The sequence below is a fragment of the Wyeomyia smithii genome, chromosome 3 (genome assembly GCF_029784165.1).
Source record: "Wyeomyia smithii strain HCP4-BCI-WySm-NY-G18 chromosome 3, ASM2978416v1, whole genome shotgun sequence".
NCBI classification, from domain to species: domain Eukaryota; kingdom Metazoa; phylum Arthropoda; class Insecta; order Diptera; family Culicidae; genus Wyeomyia; species Wyeomyia smithii.
Window position 1 is genome coordinate 27,681,577 of NC_073696.1, and position 26,989 is coordinate 27,708,565.

At 37.7% G+C, this 26,989-nt stretch overlaps 1 protein-coding gene across 1 annotated transcript in view; it reads left to right on the plus strand.

Moving 5' to 3' along the window:
* The first annotated feature begins 706 nt into the window (after positions 1-706).
* LOC129729830 (uncharacterized) overlaps positions 707-26,989 on the plus strand; it is a 91,725-nt gene continuing 65,442 nt past the window's right edge. The window contains exon 1 of the mRNA XM_055688669.1: positions 707-1,901. Coding sequence (XP_055544644.1) covers positions 1,178-1,901 — 724 coding nt within the window. The 5' untranslated portion in view covers positions 707-1,177. The remainder of the gene's footprint in view (positions 1,902-26,989) is intronic.

Here is a 26,989-nt window from a genome sequence, read left to right on the forward strand (position 1 = left end):
CTAATTTAAATATAGGAATCAGCCAAGAGCCTCCAGCCAATTAACCAAGAGCCTCCATTGGAAACACCATGCGTCTCCAGTTGTCGAAAAAACTTGAGATGTCGATTTGGAATAAAGAATAAGTGATCAGCTAGTGTTTAACTCGTGTCTAAACCCAGTTCGAAGCACTGTTGCGTATTAGTTTTCCACTCCAGCCTGGACCGAGCAGTGGATTGAGTATTTTTTCGCAGGAAAAATTCGCGCGCGCTTCCGAAACCAACAGTCAAACTAAATCGCACACTACAAAAACAAAAGAGAGAAAGGTCTCGCAATTACGCTGCCTTATGTAAACGTACATTTACCAGCTAGCGGCAATGCAACCACGTGCACTCGGCTGTAGTGGTAATGTTTATTTTCCACACATGTTTTTCCTATTTTGTTATCGCCTAGCTTGGAGGTTTGTTTGTTTTCCTTGACGTCGCGAAAAGTGTTGCTCTCTCTTGCCAAGCTAGTGTTCCCAATTTGCAAATAGCACGTGCTAATGTTTGCTTGTGTGTTGGTTGTTTACCTGTCCGCTATATAATATGGGAGAACCGTGCGCTGGTGTGCACTCCATGGTGCCCAACAGTTCATGAGCGGGAGCGAGAGCGAGAGCACAGGCTGGCTTCTGCCGCGATGATGATAGGCAGCGTAGCAGGCCAGACCAGCCGCAGCGCGACCGACCGACCGTTGACTACTTTCATTCATTCAGTCTCGTGATTTTGTACGCGAATGGTACTTTTCGTTTCGTTTCTCCGCAGTCAAATCAGCTAACAGTTTAAAATTTAGTCAAGTGATTAGAAGTTTGAAAAAAAGTTTCGGCGGACAAAAAACGGAATCCAAATTCTAGATTCAATACTCCGCTCTGTGCTTGTTTCGTTCGTTTTTGTTTTCTAACGTCTTTATTTAATTTATGAATAATGATCAAAAGTGTAATTGTTTCTTGGAAAAGTACCAAAGTTATGTACAGAAGTTTCAAAATTAAACTCTGGACGTTTTTCAAATAAATACTAGAAACTGTATGTGTAAATAGTGACATAATGGTGTACCAAGAAAAGTTTAAAATTAACCAAAGTAGGACATCTTATTAGGGTAATAAAACAATTCATAGAATGCAGCATTGTAACTATTAACTACCCGTCGGCTGACCCCGAGCGCCATGCTGTTTGACGCTGTTCAGAATGGTGACTTAGAAAAATTGGAGACGCTGCTCGACAGCGGCGCCGATGTGAACATCCGAGAGGAGAAGTTTTTCAATACCGCCCTGCACCGGTCAATTTTTGCCAAGGCGAACCGATTAGAGCTGGTTGATTTGCTAATCAATCGCGGTGCCGATTGCAATGCGTTAAACAAGAAATATCAAACTGCCGCGGAGTTGGCCCTGGAGAAGAAGCAGGATGAGTTGGCTAAGCATATGATCCTGCGGGAAACCGAACGCATCGATAATCACCTTGCGTACTACCTGCTGATCCGACGGGGCAATCTTCAGCTATTTGAGTTCCTCATTTCGATTAAGAAACTAAAGTACGAAGATGAAATCCAAATCATCGCCCGAGCTTATGCGGAACTCAAGCTTAAAAATGTCCCGTTAAAAGAGCACATGGAAGCGTATCTAAATGAAATTCTTATCAATCATGACTACTGGCTAATCAATTCTTCCACTGGAGGTCGCGGCAAGCAGGGCAAAGATCGAATTCATAACGCACACCGCATTCGGGAAATTGTGGCAAATGTTCAACAACTGTCTGCGGGCTACAGCAACTACAATCTCATGGATGTGGACAGCGTCTTCCTGCTACGGCTGTCCTACATTTTGGAGAACATCTTTCTCATTCGGAATCACTTCAAAGAATTGCCTCTGCATCACGTTGAGTTTTGCATCGGTAAGTGACAGAATACATTATTACCTTATTATTAGTTGAAAAGGTTCTATCTCAACATTGTAAACTATTCGCCTCGCATCAAAAGTGGCTCGCAGAAGCACTTGCAAATCGCCGCGTGTTAAACAACCTCCGCTTTTTAAAGTTACATCCAGCCAAACTATGGGAACAGAAAACACACGCGCGAGCGATTCCCGGATCCCCAATAGTCCGCAGAAAGCAGAGCAAGGACTCGCGCCGCGTTGCGTCGTCGCTTGCCCAATCCTCCCTCACCCGCCTGTACGATCCTTGCGTGTGTGGCGCGCGCGGTCTTTCCTATTCAGGCGTACCAGGCTTTTATAGTGTGTATATGTATGTCGGTACAGAGAGGTACGCACCGTCGCGTCCGTTCCGTAGATCTTGAGTTGTGAAAAGTTTTTGCGACGGGCACGGCGGAAGGAGCGCACGCGGCCTGGTCGCTATGCCAAACGCTGGGGAGCCGCAGTAGCCCCACCAGCAGCAGCGGCAGATGACGACGAAATGATGGTGACCGGTTGGGTGGGAGTCTAACTCCCGCTATCCCATCACCACCGTTCTATTGCTCGATGTGATAGTGACGATATTGGGTTTCAATACTTATTCAGATATTTGCTAATGGCAGTTGATAAGATTGCATTGGTGCTGATTTGAAATGTTTTATTTAAGTAAAACAGATGGGGGAAAATCCGCTTAGCTGTATCTCCTGCTATTAAAATATTACTAGGAAGGCTATTTAAAATGATCTGAAATAATTAAATTTTGAATGTTTTTAATAGATTTCTAGTCAATAAATCGACACTTAATTACGCACAAATCTTATACATACTAGCAAATTAGGGTTGATTATTTTTTAAAGAGCAGAAAATTAAAATCTCAGATTCATATACTGCCATTCCAATCATAGTAGTCCAATGTTCTACACAAACCTTATGCACGCTGGGACAACTATGATTGGAACGGCAGTATAGTACTAGCAGTTTTGAACTGAACTCTAATCTGGCAAAAACAAAATTAACCATTTTTTATAGAGATGCGAATTGTGAATGTAAACGAACCAAACTTTCCTATAAGCAAAATGTTTAAAAATGTCATAACAACTGGTACCTAAATAAATTTGCCGTAGAATATCTTGTGTGCATCTACTTTGAGAATATATAATTCAAAGCATCAACTTTGCTTAAATAAATTTCTTTTTGGACGTCTTGGTAGAATGGAATTGAATATTATCGAAAAATAAGCAAAACATGCTATATTTTTGGAAGGAAAAGTCCTGGAGATGTGTGGCCTTCAACAAAAACGTGTGTTTTGTATGCACAAATGCTTCTTCAGAATAACGTGTTCTTGTAAAATGTAACTAACAAAAGTTAGGTACAAAACAACTTTTAAACAAATTTTATACAAAAGACTCTGTAACTCTGTACCCAATGAAGATAGGAATTTTGTTTGTTCAGCAAAGTTTCATATTTTTGCATGTTCTAAAATTTCGCCGAATAAACTATTCCTCTATCTCTTAACACAAAAAAGTTAGTATTTTTGATATATGAAAACCTACTGTGACATATGCTAGCCGTACTCTAATATGGGTTATTGGGACAAATTGAACCTAAAGAAGTTTATAGTACTTCAGCTTAACTTCAAGGAAAAGTATTGACATCATGATTCCTCTTGCTAATTTTTGACCTATACGATTTTGAATTTAAAGAAAAAATAAGCTAAAATATAATATAGCTTAGTAAGGAAAAGTCCTGGAGATATATGGATTTTGGCAAAAATGTGTGTTTTGTGTGACCTAACAATTCCTCCGAACAACACGTTCAGGTAAAATGCAACTAACAAAAGTTAAGTACAAAAAACTAACTTTTAAGTAAGTTCTATGTATTATATTTTATAACTTTGTACCGATAAAAGGATTTTTAATTGATCGACAAAGTTTCATATTCTTTAACCTTCTACAACTTTGCCAAATAAACTATTCTTCTATCTCTTAACACAAAAAAGTTATTTTTTTGTTTTAGTTTATTAAACTTTTCATATTTTTTGACAATTTGCGATTATGCGGGTCATTCATACAAACAATTGTTCCGAAAACACTTTTAAGCTAGGACGAAGGTGAAAGGCGCCATGGAATTAAGTTCCACTTTTTGCCTTATTGGACCACTGTGCACAGGTCTATAATGTCGAATCCGTTTTCGAGGTGTAGCTACACTTTTTCCGGACTATACTTTGCAGCTTCAAATAAAACATTTTCAGTGTAGTTGCATTGGTATGCTTAATAATGGGATAGCTGTCAATTCGTTTTGTTTTGGTCATTATCGCCATCGTCATTTTGTCTCGTTTCCATTTCATATGTCCATCTCGCAAATGTGCTGAAAAAAAATTTACCTGACACTTCACCACGTGGAACGAGAACCAAAACAAACCAGTTTTGACACATACGTGTGAATGTGTCGGTAACTTCCTACAGTACACTCTGCTTTTTTCGAGTGTAGTCCGGGACAGAAAAAGGGTAGTCAGAGGCAGAAAAAGTGTAGTCCAGAAAGTCAAATAAAACATTTACGGTGTCAAAAGTGTCGTTTGAGTGTAGCTACACCGCGAAAACGGAAACGACATAAGAGTTATCAGCATCAGCTGACTCTTCTGTGTGCGATGAGACATTCTTTTTAGACGTATAAATAACGCTTGCACTGCAGTGTGTGTAGATGAGCAATAGAATGAGTCGGCAGTGGAATGTGATACGCATATAGATTGTGGAACAGTCCCCCACCGTCCCCCGTAGTTCAATTGGTCAAAACCAGGGCTCAACATTTTCGAAACAAAACAATGAAACTGATTATTTCACGCTGTCATTTCGATTCGAACAGTTTCATTTTCACTTGATTCCTTCCGGCTGCTGTCATCGAATCACTTCTTTCTCTCCTTCCCGTCTGTTGTTCATCGGATCGTTTCAAATGAAACTGATGACTATTTCAATCGGCGGAGAGAGAGACTCTTTCATTTCCTTCAGCGTCTTAATTGAAACTAGCACCGCATCACGTCGTTTTATGATAGTTTTCTAATACCGCAAGCCGCAGTTAAAACGGCAATGGCATCCAAGACATACGTCACGCAAACTTCGAACCATATTTCGGAATTTTTTTCGCTGTTGATCATTGGCGCTGCGTAACCAGTTCGAATTGTGAAACTGGTTTATGTGTTCTCCGTTTCATATCGTCACGGTTTTCTTTTCTCATCCATATATTTGCGCGAAGTACTGTATGGAAGCCCTCTGTCTCTGTTAGCGCTCATTGTCATTTTCGATTGAGAATCGTCATGTGAGAGTGACTGATAATCTTCTCTTTCAATTAAAACGCATTTGTATCATTTTCTAGCCCTCCCGTTGTCAAAATCGAGGCAAGAGCTTCGGAGTAGCTATCATGTCACTCACGAAGAGCTTGAGAATGATATAATAGCTTTTTAATTGAAAGCGACGGGTCAAAGCGTCACTATAACCTGATTGTTGTCTATTGAAAATGACTTGCGGTATATTTCTCCAAATCTATATCATTTTTCCAGTTCGCTTATTTTTCGCTTCCCCTGCTGCACACATTGTCTGCCTTAATGAAATTGAATGTTAACGAGTAAAAGCCGTTGTTAAAATTAGAAATTAGTTCGAGTAAAAAACTGGTTGTGGAAACTCAAAAAAAAAAATCAATCATTTTTTTTCTTGATTAGAACAATACAAACCCGTGTCATATAAACACGTTTTTTTGCGTGTTTCTGCATCTCTGGAGAGCGGAGCGTTCAATCTAGCGTTCTGAATGAACACATTCGAAAAAGTTGTCAAAAGAGGTGATGGAGTTAATGACTTAGGGATAATCGACAAAGTAGAGAAAGAGAGAGAGAGGAAAAGAAAAATAGGGAGAAGGAGAAAAAAAAGTTAAAACATGCGAAAGAAACGAAAAAAAAAAGAGCAGAAAGGAAGAAAGGAAGCAAAAGAGAGATGAAGAGAGAGAGAGAGAGAGAGAGAGAGAGAGAGAAGCAAGTCATGAAAAAAGAATTTGTTATAGGTGAGATTGAAATTATGAACACATGAGGTTGGGAAAAAAGAAAACATAACAGAAAGTTTTTTTTGTAATTATTTGATGTGAGTAAAATTCTAAAACCTTTTTCGTACTTTAAATCTGCCATATCACAATAGTTTGAGAAAATGTTACCGAACGGAATATTTCTGGAAAAACTATTACGCCTAATTATATTGTTTAGAATATTGTTTGAAGGAAATTTTTGCTTCTGTTGTACGTGCGCAGCTGATGTTAAAGCTAAGGATCTGGTACTTAGCAAACAATAATTTCCATGTGAAGATTTTGACTAAAGCATGAATCAATTTATAATTGTTTTCTGTTCTCATATATGAATTGTAGATGCGGCAAAATACTTCTCAACGCGAAGCTTGTTGTCGACGTTTTGATATAAATTAGTGTAATAACTCTTAGCAGATAATTAATATTACTCTTAAGACATAAACTAATGCAATGAGCGATTGAAATAAAGACCATTCCAAAATCAAAGGTTTTTTCAAAGATATCAGCTGAGTAAAACATGACTGAACAGTTAGTCTTATCAAACACTAAAGTACGTCAAAAAGTTGAAGAGGTTGTGTATGTGACGCGACCGCAAGTTTGACGTAAAACTACGACAAACTGTCTTATGTATTGTATTTCTTGCAATAGATTTGGAAACATACTTGATTGGAATTTGAACATTTTGACGGTCTGAAGCGGTGAATTGCAGCAATAATTCTCTTTCAACTTTCGCTCTAACGCTAAGGTTACGTTGGACTATCTTGTATTAATATTAGGGTGGGGAAAAGTGATCAATTTTCGAGAACCAGTTTTTTTTTGGTTCCATTTGAGGCCCCGAACAATCCTAAACATACTGGAGGCCGATTGGTTTTGTCTCCGCTTGGCGCATTGCATTTCAAATTTGTATGGGAAAACCCACTTTTTTGCATTTCCCTTTCTTGGGAGCTCAGCCCAGCATTATTATTGCGCTACACTACGTAAAAGTATAGTATTTTAGATGCTTAACAACTTTGCCGAAGCTACTAAAGAGCTAGGATGTTCTGAAAAAATGCTATAGCCGTTCAAAGTAGGGTATGTCGAATCAAATGCTGAAAATCATTTTTTTTGCCAACACTGCCAGTGTACTGGCGTCAGTAAAATTGCTATCAGAAGTAACCTTTCGTATCATATTTATATACTGAGCTAGACTGGATAAACAAATTTAGATCAATCTTTAGGGTGCAAGTAGGATGTACAACATGTTGCAGAGGTTAATTATGATAGGAATCTGATTGACGGTGGTACACTGGTAGTGTTGGCAGGAAACATAATTTTCAGCATTTAGTTTGACATACTCAACTTTAAACAGTTAAAGCATTTTTATTGGACATCGTAGCTTCTTAGTGTCTTCAGCAAAGTTGTTAAGCATAAAAACCTACCTTTTGAAGCTTTAAAACGTATGGTTTAAGCTATTCTAAGTTCTTTATGCAAAAAAGTTGGTTTTCCCATACAAATTTCCATACAAATTTGAAATGCAATGCGCCAAGCGGAAACAAAACCAATCGGCCTCCGGTAAGTTTAGGATTGTTTGGGGCTCCAAATGGAAGCAAAAAGCTTGGTTCTGGCTTTGTGGAATTTATTTCCGGGCTCTGGGTATCTTTCTGATTCTGAAAACACACATATTAGATGGTATTCGGCCTCAAAACAAGAGCCTACATCCTTCAATAGAACAATCGTTAGCACCGATTTTCCAAACTGCTGCAAGAACGAACGGGATCCGTCAAAAACTGATTGAGTTATGAAATTGGACAATTATCGTAATGCTCCCGATGTTTTCGGTATTTCAAGAATACTCAAAAATATTTTTCATAAATTCACATTTGTGCTTGAAAATTTGAAACAGCTTCCAGCCGTCTCAGAAGCGCATTCCATAGGTTGAAAGTTCACAGAGCACCAAACCTAAATCGTAGAGGGTAGTAGTGTTATTCACTACACCATCACACTTATATCACACTACTCCGTGCGTTCTTTCCTGAAAAATATGACTTTTTAACTCCGAACATTGAACACCTAGTTATTCGTGTATGAGTTGCCTTAAACAGCCTACCGAGTACGCGATGCATTTTGTTGCACTAGCTGCTATCGGGTTAAAGTGGTGTGATGGTGGCGAGCACATCTCTTCGATTTATTGTCTAGTTTTCCTTCAGGCTAGAAGAGCTGCTGGGTGGAAATGGCTGCAGCAGTGCTGCAGTTTTCCGGTTTTCCCGTCAGTTTCGAGGAACGGCGCTACTAGTTCACAATTCAACTGCGAAACACAACAGCGTACAGGGCCCAGCACAAAGCAGCGAGTATGTGTGTGTGTTTGCGTATGTGTCATCCTAATTCCGCGCTATCCTATCTTTCACGCCATCGCCATCCCACGTACGCTTGCTCATCTCAGCTAGAAAAAGTGCACTGACCATAGGACTGAGCAGGGGGCACTCTGGTGAAGCAGAAAACCAAACTCGAACCGAGATGACCTGTGTGCCGACGACAGACCTATGTCACGCATCCCGTACGCCTGTATATCATTGTTTAGGCTGGTTAGGGGCGTAAAAATCGCTCATGTTTTGTGCCGAAATACAACAGACAGCGACATTTTCAGCACAAAAACCACAAATGGTGGTTTAAACAATTGTACGTTTTGAATCCTTGGAAAAGATCTAATCGCCTCCAAGATTTTGAAACCAGCATCCACCCTATGTTACTGCTCTAGTAACCATTCCGCATCTGCACTGGTTATGCTTTATGGCATGGAGGCAAAATTGCGAATTTCACTACCCGTCACGGCGGGTGTGCAATGCATTTAGCATACCAACACAATGCAATTACTAAAAACAAAAAAAAAAATAATCGGATCGCTATAATGGCAATCCTCTGGTGTGAATCTATTCTCCCCGTGACATGATGTTTATGCCGTTGGTGATTTTTCCGCCCGACACAACTGGGTATCGATGACCTGCCTCCATTCCCCCGGCACAGCGATGTGATCTGCCTGCTAACGTTTAGATATTAGCTTTCTAGATGAATATTTTATCATAGCTCGCTAACTGAAAATTGGATTTCGAAGGGGGAATTATACATTGTCAAAAATGTCAAAAATTTTAATAATGTCAAAAATGTTACAGTATCATAATATAAAACTAAATGTATATTAAAGTGTGAAATATGGCTAGGCTAGAATTTTTACAAACGTTAGGTAAGGGGCCATCCACATACCACGTGGACAGCTTTGGGGGCGGGGGGGTTGGCTAATGTCCACGGTCCATACAATTTTTTAAAATTTTATATTAACAGTTGTCCACGGAGGGGGAGGGGGGGGTCAAAATCGTTAAAAATCTGTCCACGTGGTATGTGGATGGCCCCTAATCTGTACTCTATCGTGGGTGCAATAAGCTAAATTAAAAACGACTTCACTGCCACTACCATCTTAGCACACAAAAAAATGCAGTGGTATTGTATGCAGCACAAGCAACTGCACTCGATCGCTATGTAAGTCACTACAGTTTCTCCCAACCCGGCATCGCATGCAAATAAAGAAAACAAGAAAAACTGTTTAATTTTAATAAAAATTGATGGAAAAACAAGGAAAGAAACTATACACTGCCGCAGACAGTCGCTCTGCAGCTCCCTGCATGCAGTGTTCTTCGGACGTCGTTCATAAGAAAGCGCGTCGCGGTAAACGCAATATCGAGCGGCATACAAGCAGGCATCAGGAGAAAAGAATTGCATGTGTTGCTTGCTTGGATCGATTTTGCACTTGCAAATTTCTCTCCTCCTAGCTCTTGCTCGGTTGCAAGCAGGCACCATCATTTCTAAGCAATGTAAAAACAAAAAAAAAAAATCTCAAGAAAAACCACAACAAAATCCCGGGACGTTGTCGGTTCGGGAAGGTTAGCACATTGACGCAACCGGCAGTAAAAAAGAACCCAGCGCGCCAGGCCGGAATCAACGTTTTCATTTTTTGGTTATTGTTTGTTTTTGTTTTAGAAAACACAATCTTTTGGGACAAACCTGTTTTTATTCAATATGAATAGTTTTATTCACAAAGCTAATCAAGTGCATCGTATCAATAGAGTCATTAATGTGATAGTTCATAAACATCCGGTTTTTTCTTGGCGCAGGGCACTCAACAACACTACTCGATACATCAACTTGCTATTCTCCGAAGACTATATATCTCAAGATTGGACACCTTAGTTCTAGGAGAAAAGAGTTTTAACTGTAATTTTTTACTCACCTAACCCTCACACTGAACTTCACATTGAAATAGATTACTGTTTATATTTTTGGTGAATTAGAAAAAAAATTGTTTTTTGTCGGCTAGAGATTTGTTTCAATTTATAGAAACGTTAACTCTGAGTTGCTGTCGTCTTTGCATTGCCACTATAATAACTACTGTTTGCACTCCTGCAGACAGCTTATGAAACTGCAACTGCAGTAGCGCATTCTAAAAACTGTTTGTTTTTTTCCTATTTGGGGTATTACTTTTCGCCGTTCCTACCGCAATATAAATCCAGTTGAAAGGTTTTTCGACTTCGAAAAATAAGCCAACCGGCCCGGGAAACACGCGCGGTGGATGTTCGAGTTAGACGAGGTCAGGAATAATTAACGCAAATGAAAAAGACAGGAATGATTTTCAATAATGTAATAAAATACAACTAAATAAAAATAATTTAGGTAATAACAAAATAAATAATAGTAGAAGGATAGTCAAAATGTTTTTACATCATTGTCTTCAATCAGAAAGTGCATGGGATTCTATCTAAAAGGTTTGTGAGAGTGAAACTAAATCTCTGAAACTCTGAAACTAAATAAATCATCTTAAGTTTGGTACTGCCATTTTTTCGGCACGGCATTTCTCATATTTTTGACATTAATGGCATTTATGACTTTAATAAATTGCTAAAATTTATGATATTAATGGCGTTTATGACATTCATGACGTTTATGACATTTTTGACATTTATAAAATATATAAAATTTATGACATTTATGATATTAATTACATTTCTACATTTATGACATATATGATATTAAAAGTGTTACCACAAACAATTTATGTCATTGAAGAGATTCATCACTTTCCTGACATTTATGATATTTAAGACATTCATGACATTTATGACGTTTACGACATGATATTTAAGACATGACATTTATGACATGACATTTATGACATTTATTTATGACATTTATGATATTTATGACATTATACATTCAAGACATATATGACATTTATGCCATTTATGACATTTATGTTTTTTAAGGCATTTATGACATATATGACATTTTGAACATTTTTGACGTTTATGACATTTTTGTCATTTTTGACATTTTTGACATTTTTGACATTTATGACATTTTTGACATTTTTGACATTTTTGACATTTTTGACATTTTTGACATTTATGACATTTTTGACATTTTTGACATTTTTGACATTTTTGACATTTTTGACATTTTTGACATTTTTGACATTTTTGACATATTTGACATTTTTGACATTTTTGACATTTTTGACATTTTTGACATTTTTGACATTTTTGACATTTTTGACATTTTTGACATTTTTGACGTTTTTGACATTTATGACATTTATGATATTTATGACATTTATGACATTTATGACACGTATGACATTTATTATATTTATGACATTTATGACATTTATGACATTTATGACACTTATGACATTTATGACATTTATGACATTTATGACATTTATGACATTCATGACATTTATGACATTTATGACATTTATAACATATATGACATATATGACAAATGAAATTTATGACATTCATGACATTCATGACATTCATGACATTCATGACATTCATGACATTTATGACATTCAGACATTTATGAATAATAATAGAAGTCCGACCTGTACTACACAATGTATTTAAACATTGATAGTTGAAACTAGAAAAATGAAAAAAAATGAATTTGCAAAATGGAACAATTGTTTGTTTCAACTGTTTTTTACAGTGGAATGTTCGTTTGACGGGTTTTTTGGCTTAATTAGTTCGTGTATACAAGCAAAAACGATTTGTTTCTTCTTATTATTCGTTTAGAAGGACAAAATTATCATTTACAACTTTGCCTAAGACACTGTACCAAACAAACAAACCTTCGTGGCTCTAATTTTTTTTATCATTTACAGGCTCGACTTACTTGATTTATATTTCAGCACAAAAGTTTGTTGTAACAGGAAATCTAACTTTGGGAGTTTTTTCTTGAGCCGTAGGCACTCGGATGAATGATAAAAATATTTTTAGAGCCAAAATCTTTTGTTTGACCAGTGTAGTTTCTTCGGCAAAGTTGGAGATGATATTTTTGTCACCCAATAAAATTTACACTGTTAACAATATTGAAAATAATAAATCTTGAGTGACATTGAACATTTTTTCTGAAAAGACAAAATTACTATCTAAAACTTTGCCGAAGACCTCATGCATATAAAAAACAAACCGTTCTGGTGTTAATTTTTTTTTTTAATTTTAACTTTTTTCTCATTTCTCTATGACTCATAACCATCCATGTCTAGCTAAATTTTTAGTTTTCCTAAAAAAAGATTTTAGAAAATGTCCTACTTCCTACCTACTTCAATATTTCATGATTTTTTTCGTAGAATTGAATTGAAGAACAAATAAACAATAGTATAAAATAATTTAAACATGAGATTATTTTGTAATGACTTCTACTCTGTTCTTTTGTTCTAATTAGTACACTAAGGTCGCTTTTTACGCGGTTTTTACAGGGGTTTTACGTGAATTCCGGAATTTACGCGTTTTTTTTTACGCGGATTCCGGAATTTACGCGTTTTTTTTACGCGGATTTCGGTTTCCCTTCACTCGGAATGCAGAATTAACGCTGTTTTTTTTACGCGGTTTCCGGAATTCACGCGGTTTTTTTTACGCGGCATGTATCCCCCGCGTAAAAAGCGACTTTAGTGTATTTACTTTAGCTTTGATTGATCGAGGTGACCGGATTGACACATAATAAGGAAACGAATGCTTTCTCCACATCCATTTCTTCACAATGAGTCAATCTTTTCAATCGATGTCTTACTGAATAACTTCCACGCAGCTAAATCTGCTGAAATACGACCATGGCTTTTGTTTCTGTCTCACCACCAGAGCAGCAGGCAACTTTTGCTGCTTCGGACTAGGGTTTACTGCGCCACGTAATTGTGACTATTGGGAATAATTTTCAATAATGGATAATCAAATTAATCCTCGCTTTGCATACAATATCTCCAGACCGCCGCCAAGGCAAAAACGCGCAAGCAAAAACATACATTCTCACTTTCACAACTAGTAGTGTGCTGTTTTCGCGAACTCTGTGTTCTATCGAGTGCTATCTCTCTCTCTTCTTCCCCCCATCTCCACAGCCGTTTCTCTATCGGACGTTTCCAGGGCCAGTATATAGCACACGCTCTGGCTGTGGCTGGCCCTGTTGTTTTTTTTCGCGCTATTTTTATTATTTATTATTTTTATTGCTGCCTTTCGCATGTAATGCATTTTTGCCTATAGCTACCTCCTTCTTCCTCGAGTGTGGCAATAAAAATGCACTCTTTGCCACTACACGCTGCTCTGCCGGTCTGCTGAGATGTGTTTGCTCACACTAACTATATTATGGTAGTTTTGTGCAGATACATTTCGCGCCTGCTGCTACCATCATCACGAGTGCGCACGGTAACTAAGTATTCTTTCTGCTTAGGATGTTATCTCGACAAGTTTCTCGGAATCGAAAAAGGTCATACAATTTGTCTTGTAGATTTAGCCTATTTATTTCATGGCTAATGTACATTTTTATTACAACCATTTGAAGATTACGAAAATTGCCAAAGAGAAACAATGTTTTTTTTTGCAGTACCACCATTCAGGCGTGCAAGCAAAAAGGGTCAACCAAAAAACCGTTACCCGTGGTCAGGTACGAAAATTCCTTTTTTCCCATTTGTTCGTTGCTTCATCGGAACGAAAAACTTATAGTCTCACCCTTGTTCGCAAACGGATAGACGGTCGGCTGCAGAAACCGGAAGCGTTTCGGTCTGATTTTGTTACCCGAAACGGCTAGACACTCTGCGGGGACGTTCCTGGAAAGGTACACCGTTCCCTTTTTTTCGGAGCGACGGGCTTTTTCGGATGACCTTTTCGCTGACTGTAGGAATAATAAATGGGGGAAGGTTACAAACCTAATTAGTTCACCTATCCGGATTCGTTTCCAAGAACATGGGGGTTGTTTAATGAAGAATAACATTGAAAAATACCCACATTTTGTGTTTTAAATGAGAAGACTCACTTTGTTACGACTTTCCCAGGCTAAATTTGGTTTCCAAAACTTCTGCACCGATTATGATCGTCCTAGGGCAAAAAGTATAAAATAACCTTTAAATTTATTTGTGTTGATTATTTATAAACAATTTTAACCACCTACACCCATTATATATAATTGTTAACATGGCCAATAGGGTTTTCCCGGGAATCGATTTCCCGGGAAACGGGAATGAAAAATCGAATTTCCCGAGAATTCCCGAATTCTTTAGCAAAATGACATTTTGAATGAAATTCATAAGTAAAATGTAACAAAAAATTGTTCAAAATTTCATTCTCAATCCGCATGAAAAACAAAAAAAAAAACAAATGAAATACAAAACATTTTCAAGTCAATTCGTGATCGATTTTTGTAGCATATATTTGCAGAAGAGGAGAATAAGGGGAATTAATGTCGTCAAACAATCGCTTCAGATCCGCTGACAATTTTCCATTAAGCTAAATATTTTATTTCCTTCTGTAAAACTTTGCTCAAGTCTGCTGAATCATCGCTGATGTTTGAATGAATGGATACGTTGCGGCTGCGTTTGCGGCAATTTGACAGTTAGCCCATAGATTTTCTGTCAAATTAACGTCAACGCAACGCAAACGTATCCATTGTGTTTGGGCATTTAGGCAGGCATTGGACGCGAAAAATATTTGCTTTATTCGGTACGGACTTTTTTAGCAAAATGTTTTTTACACTACAGTAAATATTTACTGTTTACTTGAGCGGTAGCAGACCTTTTCGCCTTCTATTTTTCATTTAAATATATTTGCTATGCCATTGTGATTTATTTTAAATAAACTGCGTCTCAAGTCTAGTTTTCATTGACAGACATTTCATTTGGAGTTTATATCATTATGGATAAGAACGTAAGATTCGAAGGAAGATTTTTGGTTAATTAACTACGTTATTTCGTAGTTCGGTGGTTTTCTATAACCGAGACAAACCGGAAGTCTAACGAGAGAATACAAAATAATCAGTTCAATACGACTCAACTTACTAATTAACATTCAAAGATGATTTTTACGTTTAAATACTATACTGACTTTGAGTTTTATTAAATGATTTATTTGAACTCGCAATAGTTTGACGTATTTAATTTTATTGCAATAATGCATAAAAAACTATTGTGAATCATACAATTTTTTTCGCTAAACTCGGGAATCCCGGGATCCCGGGTATCAATATTTCTGTTCCCGGGATCCGGGAATCCCGGGAAAAGCCATTTCCCGGGAAATCGTTCCCGGGATTGCAAACCCTAATGGCCAATAGGCCACAGCGTCGATATACAAGAAGAAATGATAATTTTTATGAAAAACCTTCTTTGGCATAGTTTTCATGTAGAGTAACTCTACCTCTTCATTCGCATTGAGTGATGTGATGACCAAATTCCTTTCTTGGCGACTGAATTCAGAGTAATCTTCTGCTGAAGCCGATTTTCGATCATCCGGATCGTTTGCATAATCTGCGTTGGCAAAGCCTTGTAGTACTGTAATTTCACCATCTTTTCGAAACACTAGGGGTCTTCACATTGAGCTTCCAGTTGCCACACTTTATGAGTAAATCCACGGACTGTGGAATTACATCGACGAAGTCTTTGGCACACAATGCTGTCTTGTAGTTACTCAGCCATCTTGGCTGTCTGTGCTCTTTCGCGCTATCTCTAACAACCAAGAAGGTATTTTCCACCCTTCTTGAATCGAAAGATTTTTGGTTTTCTTTATCTTCAGATAGATCTATGACTAGTTCTACGAGTTTTGTTGACACAAGATCTAGAGTATCTGTTGAGTTCTACATATCATTAGCTGAACATACCTTGCTTCTGACTTAACCATCACTGATCTTTCAATGAAAACTACGTTTCTTGAGATGTCAACCAATGTGCTATTTGAGTTCCACAGCATTATTCACATACTCAGCAAAGCATAATAATTTACTGCTATTTCTTTTGCTTAACCGTAGATCTACGTTAAAAAAACGACTAATCTTACGTTGGTGGGTCATTTTCATGGCGACATTGATGAATTATGGAAAACACATATCATTTAAATCGTCTCCTCCATAAAACTTCCCAGATTCTTCATTTTCTATTTAAACTTCGGGAACATATTTATTATTATTACCAGCTGAAAAGTCTTCATCATTCGACTTATTTTAGATGCAACGAACTTCTTCATACGATATTGTTTTCAATCGACAAAACATTTCAACAAAACAAATTTTTTTCTTTGTTCGAAATAGTGTTAATAATAGTTCTACGAGTGTGAACAACTTCATCATAATAAACATTATGAACTACGAAATGTCATATACATGAAAATCGCACTACAATACAACGGGTCGAAAACGACCCAGTCTAATCGAGAAGTCCCAAAATCAAATATCACTATTGCCATTTAGCGGAAAACATCTGAAGAGGGTTCTTTTCGATGAACATTCAAGCAACAATATAAAGAAATTTCAGCCAAATATTATAATCGGTTCTGGTAATATCGATTTAAAAAAAAAAGATTTGGTCGAAAACGACTCCAATGTTGGTCTTTCATGAACATAACTGTGCTTTTCTTCATGAACATACCTGTGCTTCACTTAATCAGTCAAAAAAGTGACTTCCATTCCATTCAAGCTCCGCCATTCCAGAAGTTTGCCGATATCCATTTGAAGTGCACAACAGTCTTCCTTCATTGTGATTGAACGGTAAAATTTGATGTCATCAGTGTACAAAAATTTTGGTGATTCCAACTTCGTACAGCAATCGTTTTAAACAGAATAAACAACAGAGGGCCCAGAATACCGTCTTGAAGCACTCCTGAAAGAATCTCAAAAGGTACAGAATACGTTCAACCTACCTTCAACGAAGAATTACTGGCGGTAAATGATGAGTGAGCACCGACTTTCGTGGTGTGAATTCGACCTTGCTTCAACCGAAAACACGCCTACTATGACACTTCGTCGCAGCATCTTGGTGAAAGCGATTAACACCAACAGGTCGTTTTCAACTAGTGTAGCTAGGCCACCGCTGTTCACACTATCACCAGGGATCTCCTCTTTGGCCATTTGAAATATTATAGTTTTTCACATCACTTGCCGAATCAACTTCCTTGCATCGCTTTTGATATTCTGCATGTCTGCTTGTTTGGAGTGAACATGGTAATAAAGGGGTTTTGGGCCCATAACCTGTTAAAATTAGTCAATGGAGAGCTGGTAGTCACAAGGTTATAAGCAGATGGTCGCGAGTTTGAATCTTGTTTAGAAGCAGACCGGTTTTGATTATCAAAGGACTTGAGCATCTCAGGCTCCTCAACATCACCACCACCCCCTCACTTGGCCCGAATCCGTTTGCTTTCTCACGGTGAGGTAGAGAACATTTATCTGCCTTCAAAACAACATCGCTCCTGCATGGCTAGCGTAGTGGCAACCGGTGGTGATTAATCAAGCTCTCAAGCTCAAGCTTAACGTTTCTGTGAATTATCACACTACAGTTTTTTTTAAGAATTTTATTACGAATATTCCAGAATTTAGGTGGTGTTCTTATGTGGATTAAATAGATTTTTTTAATCGTGTAACCAGAGTATCGGTTAAATTTCTAATTTTCAGCTGATTTTGCAGACTTTTTTTCGATTTTCAGTTGCAATTAACTCTGCTCTTTTGTATTGTCCGAAAGTATTTAGCAGATATAGGTAAAAATATTTAATAGGTAAGTTTTTAAAGCGGTTTTATAATACCGATTACGGAATTTAAAAGTCTTATGAGTTTCCTTTGAAAATGTGAAGTTAAGAGCCAGTTTGCGACCATCTTTCTGAGGGACGTAATTTTAATGTTTTGCGATTGGGCTGAAATTTTCAGTGTTTGCTTGTTTTGAAAATTTTTAATTTTTTCATTGAGGTTAAGTGGGGTAAAACGGCTCTCAAAGATAATATGTCCAAAAACGCCCAAATCACGAAACGTGTGATAACTCCTGCTTGATGGATTTTTCTGAGACTTTGTGTGTGTTATTCTACACTTTCTAAATATTGTTCTAAATAAAGCGTTTTGTAGAGCAACTCAAGAGCTTTAATTTCATGTGTAAGCCAAATGCGCCAAAAGGAATAAAACGGCCTTAGAAGGTTTTTTTTTCTCGAAAACCACTCTAACTCGCCTTCGAAAATCACAATATTTCCGGCTAGATTTGATAGAAAATTTTGATAATCACTCTACCTTACTAGAACTGCCTACCTTATGGAACATCCATAAATGACGTAGCTTTTTTCAGGTTTTTTGGACACCCCCCTTCCCCATCGTAGCATTTCGTCACAAAGTCAGATCCCCGTCTAGATATTTACGTAGTTTTATAACAACCCCCCCCCATGACAATTTTTTTACTAAAGACAAGGAAGTAATAAAAATGACCCTAAACAGACAAAACAGTGACAACAAAGAAAGTTTTTCTTCTTTTCATATTTGCTACGTAGCTTGACAACCCCCCCTCCCCCTTGTCACAAAAACTGTAACACCCTCCCCCCCCTCGAATGCTACGTCATTTATGGATGTTACCTTACCAGAAGATACGCCATTTTGCGTAAAACGTTCCTTAAAGAAAGTTTTTCCCAACATGGCGTCCAAAAAACTAAAACTGCAAAAACTCGTGTTGCAACCCCAACCCACCGGTATTCAATCGTTTATATTTAAAAACGATATTGGCAGATAGATGAAAGCCAATAACTCTCACAACGACAAAAAATAAAAAAAAATCAATTTGACTCTTTTACATTTGGTGAGCTTAGAGATTGAACGTAACGTCAGTGAATTAAAGAATCATAATCACAGATAGATGGATGTTAGTAAATTAAAAAATCAGGTACTTTAGATTGAAATACTCAAATAAATATAGTCAAAATTTCTGAAACCTAAAAAAAATTTAACAACACTAGGTGAAGGTTCAAAAATATACAATATTACAAATTATTACGGTAACGGGAACTGGAAAACCAGACACTCGTGAGTTAAAACTTATAGGTAATCTACATAGATTAAAATTACACCAAAAGGTGAACGAATTTTACTCTTCACCAGGGCTCATTTGGTGAAATTGGAACGGTAGGAATCCAAACCACACAGGAAATGATAGGAGAAAACGAAATGTACGTACATGCTCGATTATATCATGTATACTTAACCTAACTTCAAGGTTTTTGCCTCTGCTAATGAATGTGCACGCTTGCTTAAAAAACACCTGCGGCATTACTGAAGGTTTTTGTCTTTGATAATGAATGTGCACGCTTGCTTATAGCGAAACTAGCGGCTTTACTGCTCACTAAGCAAAATTTCAAAATAGTCGTTATTTTTCGGGTCGATGAAATTGTCATCGAGTGGAACGTCTGTTTGTCTGTGCTATTACTGTAGAATTTTTTTAGAAAAATCCATCAACTCTAGCAGGAGTTGTTGCACTGTTTGTGGTTTACACTTTCACCCCGCTTTACCTCAATGAAAATAAGGCATCGTACACAAATTACGTAACGCTAAAAATTTGTTTTTAGACCTCCTCCCTCCTATATAACAATAAGTAACGTTCAATATGACTCCCCCCCCAAATACGTAACGCTAAATAACCTGACCCCCTCCAAATTTTCAATTTTGAGCAAACATTTCAGTTACGTAACTAGCTCAGCTACCCACCCTCCCTCCTATGTAACAATGAGTAACGCTGGTTCAAACCCCCTCCCCCCCTTCATGTGTTACGTAATTTGTGTACGACGCCTAATTAAATTAATTAATTTGCAACACTTACTACCTTGAATAGATAAACAAACGCTGAAAATTTCGGCCCAATCGACGAGCATCAAAGCAACAACAAGCGGTTGCCCCTCTCGTGAACTGGCTCTTAGTACTGCTGAATAGATAGGAAAATAATCTCGAACGTTGATTAAGGGATCATTCAAATAATACATAACGTGCACAGGGGTGGGGGGTATTCAGCGATGCGTTATATTGCGTGTGGCAAACATGAAAAATTGCGTTATGGGGTGGGTGGGTACTGGAAATTGCCAAATTCCGCGTTATGTAATATTTGAATGGTTCCTAAAACTATTAGGTACGCAATTAAGTTCTCGCTATTTAACAATAGATTGCGCCAGCAATAAGTGATGGTCGACTTTGATTGACTTTGAATGTGTCATATCGGTGTTGACAATAGTGTCCACGTAAAGGAAGGCCACAATCGTTCGAAGACGCTGAATTACAGGTATTGCGCGATGAGAATCCATGCCAAACACAGGAACAGCTTACTTTGTATTGGGAGTTACTCGCTAAGCCATTTCCAAGCGATTGCATGCTTTGGAAAGATTGAAAAACAAGAATCTTGAGTTCGTTATGTTATGTGAACAACTGTTTTAGCGGAAAGCCGGAAGGGTTTTCTTAATCACATTAAGATGGGTGTTGAAAAGAAAGTCGTGGAGACTGCCCGATCATGCTTCTACGCAGGCATGCCAATGGTACAGTCTTTTTTTGCTGTCTGCTTAGGGTTTTCTTTCCTGTTGGTGTTTGTTCGTGATACCTAACGTGCTGGTAGTCCGAGAGTCACGTTGAGAACATATTGGCAACAGAGCATCACAAAAGGAAACGAAAAATGTACTCCGTGTTTCGATTCGGCATTATTTAGAGGATGTCTTCGGGATTGCGAATGTAGAAAAGAGAAGAAGCTGTTTTTTATACAGGCGTTCGTGTCCGCACTACAAAAACAGCGCGTTTCGATAACAGCTCGCATCCACCGGAGACGTTTTCCCTCTCTTTTTCATTTGCCTTGAATGGATGTCGTGTGAAGGCTGTTAAAAAGGGCTGTGAGAAGAAAAAGCGTAAAAACTGCTCGGTACCTCACCGACAAGCTTCCTGCAAAGAAAAGCAAACTCGGCAATAGAGCGGCTGTGCACTGAAGGATGTGTGTATCGTATACCGAGTGTTACATACAACCACACATGCTATCGTCAACATGGGAATAAGGTGAACAGCAAAGAAAAAAAAACCGTGTATGGGGAACTAGACGGCAACGTTATAGTCGCAATATATTTTATCAGGCGGTTGTTATTATTTTGCCAATATTAACACTGTCATAGAGGAACGCTCTCGGATGTCATCAAAAAAGTGGAAGAGGTTGTTTATAAGAAACGACCGCAAGGTTAACGTGGAATTACGACAGCCTGTCTTATGTCAATATTTTTTTGCAATAGCTTTGGAAATACACTCGATTAGGGTTGATCATTTAATACGACATCATTAAACGGGAACGGAACAAAGGCTACGGTTATGCAGAACGCGAATGACGGCGCGATGCGATTCGCCTTACAGTGGTGAAATGTAGCTCTCTTTAAGGCGAAGTAGAGCTATACATTTCAACACATTTCGTCTTGCCGAATCGCATCGCGCCGTTATTAGCGTTTTGCATGACCGTAGCCAAACACTAAGCGACGCAAACACGTAATAATAGTCAGAGTATGCATGTAGATGAAGATAATTAACTTTGGATTATAGCGCAAAACGAGAAAATATTAACTCTTCAATTATTCATTTGTATTCTTCAAATTTCAGTTGTTAAATTTAATATCCGATGAAATGTCTGTTTATTATCTGATAAAGCTCTTATATAGGCCAAATGATGCATTCCCAATTTACAAGGTCCATAATTCTGGCGACTGTGTTTGGGAAAGCGCGGTATAACGACCAATCAGAGGTCGAGTTTTGTGTTTTGACAAGGCTTAAGAGTTTTAAATAGTACAATAGTTCGAATGATAAAATTGCAATTTCATGCATTTGGTAGGAATCTTAGAAGATTTTCTAATCGATTGCTGCAAAAACGAAGGAAATCCATCGAAAACTAACCGATTTATTAGCATTTGAAATTTTTCTCACTTTTTTCAGTTTTAGATTTTCATTTCACATCCCTATGTAGCCGAACATCCTGAGAGAAGTATTCTACTTCAAAATTAAATCTTCATTAATTCATTTGTTGTCCTTATAAGGACAATTGTTCAATTTATCATAGGATGTAGTGTTTATCCTACTAAGGCGCACGGTCAACACAATAAGAAAGGTGTTTTCACATTGAAAACTAGACACGGCTTTACTGAAGGAAGTGTTGACAAATGCATCTACCGCTAATACCGCCGCTATCATACGAAAGCGCGTCGTTTCATGTGGGAAATATTAAAAACAAAAAAAGACGCGCGTCTAAGCATAACCCGAACTGTTTCGGCGTGCTGCTCCCATTTACTTCCACATCGGTTAGGGATGGGAATCGGAAGCGAAGGTATCGATATTTGGTATCACGATATATTGAAACGATCCGATACCAAGTACCAAATATATCGCAAGTAAAGTATCGATACTTCAATATTATCGCAATATCGGAACGGGTGAAGTGCAAACGAAAAAACGAACGAAATCGTGAATCCGAAAGTTTTGCTTGTGAGCGAGTTGCATTGGTTTGTTTATAAGCATAGTAAATTTTCCAAATTTTCAAATTGATCATATATTTCAAACGGTGATGAAATCTGTTCTGGAAGGACTATTTCGGGAGCATATCACCATAACACCTGTGATAACCTGTGACAGTAATTTTATGGACTTTGAACCAATAAGTGTAAGATTCTGTTCAAATATTCAAAAAATTCCTCAGTTTCCTAACATATCCCGAAAAACCGGATTTCCTACACTGAATTTTTTTCGTAGCCAACGGTGCACTGATGTCAAAGTAAAGAAGTTGCTGAATCTTTTAATGCTAAAACGGATAGGCATGTAAGAAGTAGGAAAAAAACATTTTCACAAACAATCAATTTGCGTGAATTACTTTTCATTTCGTCGATAGCGAATAACACTGGAAGTGTTTATGACATGTAAATTTGAATTACTAGATTAGACTTATTTACGTGTGAATGTTTTAAAACCACACTTTGAGAAAGATAAAAATCACGCTGTTTTTTTTTTGCTCGTTGTCGAACGAATTTAACAAATTCGCGTTGACGGTGTTAAAAGCGTTAAAAGAGAGTTTCAAGACTGTTCGCACCTGCGGGAAAACTCATATGTAATTTTCATAATGTGCGTGATAACAAAAGAATACTTCCTTCCTTCTTCCCTATGTGTTCACCCTATTTCATACATAGAACTGAAAAACATTTGTTTTTCAATGCAAAAAACGGCTGGAATCGATAACGTTAATGCAAAAGTGATTCAAGATTGCTTTCATGTCATCGGACACGACCTCCTTGGCCTAATCAATGAATCGTTACAAACTGGGCACGTGCCACGAGTTTGGAAGGAATCTTTGGTGGTTCCTATTCAAAAGGTTGCTGGTACGAGTAAAGCCGAAGAGTTTCGTCCCATCAACATGTTGCACACATTAGAAAAAATTTTAGAACTTGTTATCTAAGGCCAACTTTTAAATTATCTTAATATGAACAGTTTGTTAATACCAGAACAATCAGGCTATCGAGAAGGTCATTCTTGTGATACTGCGTTGAATTTGGTGTTAGCAAAATGGAAAGAAAATATTGAGCGTAAAGAAACTATTGTTGCAGTGTTCTTGGATTTAAAACGCGCTTTCGAAACAATTTCTAGGCCCTTATTGTTACGAACAATAAAGCGCTTTGGTATTACAGGTACTGCATACAAGTGGTTTGAGAGCTACTTGTGTGACAGAACTCAACGGACTATTTTTCAATGAATTTACATCTTTTCCCATGGGAAACATTCTTGGAGTACCTCAAGGAAGTGTATTAGGGCCCATTTTATTCATAATGTACATTAATGACATGAGACAAGTTTTACGTTTCTGTGATTTTAACCTTTTTGCTGATGATACTGTACTGTTCATTGCAGCTAAAGATCTCGATTTTGCTATTATTCACTTGAATGAGGACTTGTGTTCGCTGAGTAGATGGTTGAAATTCAAACAACTAAAACTGAACATAAGTAAAACTAAATTTATGGTTATTTCGCGCAACCGTGTTACTGAAAATATCTCTGTGGAAATTGACAGCGAGACACTTGAACGCGTACGTGAGATGAAATATCTTGGCGTGACTATTGATGACAAACTTAAGTTCAATATTCATATCGACAATATCATCAAGAAAATTGCCAAAAAATATGGAATTCTCTGTCGTTTGAATAAAGAGTTGAGTACTTTTAGCAAGATTCATCTCTATAAATCAATCATCTCTCCCCACTTGGACTTTTGCTCTTCCATTTTATTTTTGGCAAATGAAACTCAAATATCGAGGTTACAGCGTTTGCAGGATAAAGTTATGCGGTTAATTTTGAGATGTAGTAGATTCACTTCCTCGGCCTTGATGTTGGATGCCTTGCAATGGTTATCTGTGAAGCAGCGAATTGTGTTCATGACGATGGTGTTCATTTTTGAAATAGTTAACGGATTGCTGCCTCGATATTTGTGTGATCGAATTGTGAGAGGAAGTGATATTCATAGATACAATTCATAGAAACGCGACAGAAATTCGAACACCAAATTTTATTTTTGAAGCTTCGCAGAATTCATTATTTTTTAAAGGAATTAAAGTGTTCAATTCGATGCCTACACAGGTCAAACGTGCAGCAACGCTACTTGAGTTCAAGAGACAATGTATTTCACACGTCAAAGCTGTTTTTTAGGCAGCTAAACAGAAATGTTTCACAATTCACGCACTAAATTGACGAAGTTTTCATAACGGATGATTTAATGTGGACTTTTGCTGTAATAGCTTTTTAGTATATATTTAAGCATTGTAAAAACTATTATGTTCGTCCCGATGATAATGATGGATTTTGTATTTAATGTAGTAGTAAAAAAAAAATAAATGAGAAGTCTACAAAGGTTTGAGAGTCGCGCGCATTACACAGATATAATTGACTACCTTTCTTAAATTAATATATGACATTTTGAAAAATAAAGGTTTTTTTTTATTTACATACATACAGATGTATTATGCTGATGTATGTTATGAAAATTGAGTTTTTGTGACACAATAAACTTTTTAGTAGTTCTGGACATACGTCGGAATACTCGGGAAAGTTATGACACTTTTGATTGTCTTTGGACGTTGAAATTCCTAGCTGTTCTAGGACTTTTTCGGGTTGGAAATTTTCTAGACTTCCCTAGGTGGGGACATCCTCATGAGTCTCATGTTAAGTTCACGGTTTACCTGTGCTTTGCTTGCTGAGTTCGGCGGGAATGGCCTTGTTGGGACTGTAGCAATTTAGCTGTGAGCTAGATTGGGTGTTGGCTTAATTCAGATGTGAATAATGTTCAATTGATTGAAAGAAGTAAAATAATTAGAACTTGGTAATCTTGGTCGTAGAATGGCTTAGAAATTTGTGTTTAATTTTTTTTTATTCAGTAATACTGCCGTTTAAGCATTGTAATATTATGGAGGATTTTATATCTGTATTGACAAAACCAGTCCGTTTTTTTTTGCTTTCTGGTTTAATTGAAGTAATATCTAATTATCTAATAGATAAATCGTCTACCTCAAATCTTTGTAGGGGTAAGAGAGGGGTAAGAGAACACCGTCAACACGAATTTTCTTCCGATATTTTTCGAGTATCAAATGAAATTATATCGATATCCGATAATATTGCTTGTTGAAGTATCGATGCCAAATACTCGGTATATCGGAAGAAAATCGCACATCCCTAACATCGGTCTCAGGGTAGTACTGGCTGCATCTACCGCTGAGGCTGTCACTATACTGCTATTGGTACCAAAAGCTATTAACTTTTCAAATACGTGTTTTATTTGTTCTCAAAAGAACAATTGTTCAATTCAAAATCGGATTCACGCAATTGCATCTCTGTAATATTACCGACAATAATATTCTTCTGAACAAAATGATACAACTTTCTCATTAGGCCTCTGCCATAATAGACGGGAAAAGCGACGCGAACCGATTCGCTCGACTGTAGGTTAATGTACAGCCATCAGTAGAGCTGTACATTAACCTACGGCCGAGCGAATCGGTTCCCGCCGCTTTTCGCGTCTACTATGGCAGAGGCCTTAGAGAAAGTTTCTGGCTGATGTATTCACTTCATGCAAGCCTGCTGCTGATGCTGCCCGCTACCACACTGAAACAGCATTTTAGTGAAGGGAGTGTCGTTGCATCAGCTGACCCTGCTACTATCGATGCTGATATACCCGCTGCAACAGCTACGCTATGCATAGCCATGCCACAGTTGTGGCCGCTATACACTGGCCCAACTGCTGAGCAACTGCAACGCTATCCGTAGCCATGCTACAGTTGTGGCCGCTATACGCTGCCATTGGTATCCGCTGTACCTGCATCTGCTGGCCCAGCTGCTATCGATGCTGAGATCCGCCGAAGCTGCTACGCTCATCCGCAGCCATGCCACAGTTGTGGCCGCTATCCGCTATCGATGGTATCCACTGCACTGCTCCTGCTGCTGCTAAGGGAGGACTACTGTTGTCGCTGTTCAGAACTATTATGAGCGGCTCCAACTAAAACAGGCTCTTATATAGGGATGAAAATAGGAATGAATTATTTTTCGTACGTTGTGGAATGATATAACTTGAAAAATATGTGTGACTTCATTCTAGCTCAGAGCGATCATTTGATAAGCTCCACCTCTTTTTTCAGTTTCTAAAGTTTTTCCTCAGTTTCGTAGCACGGATGTACAAAAATGATT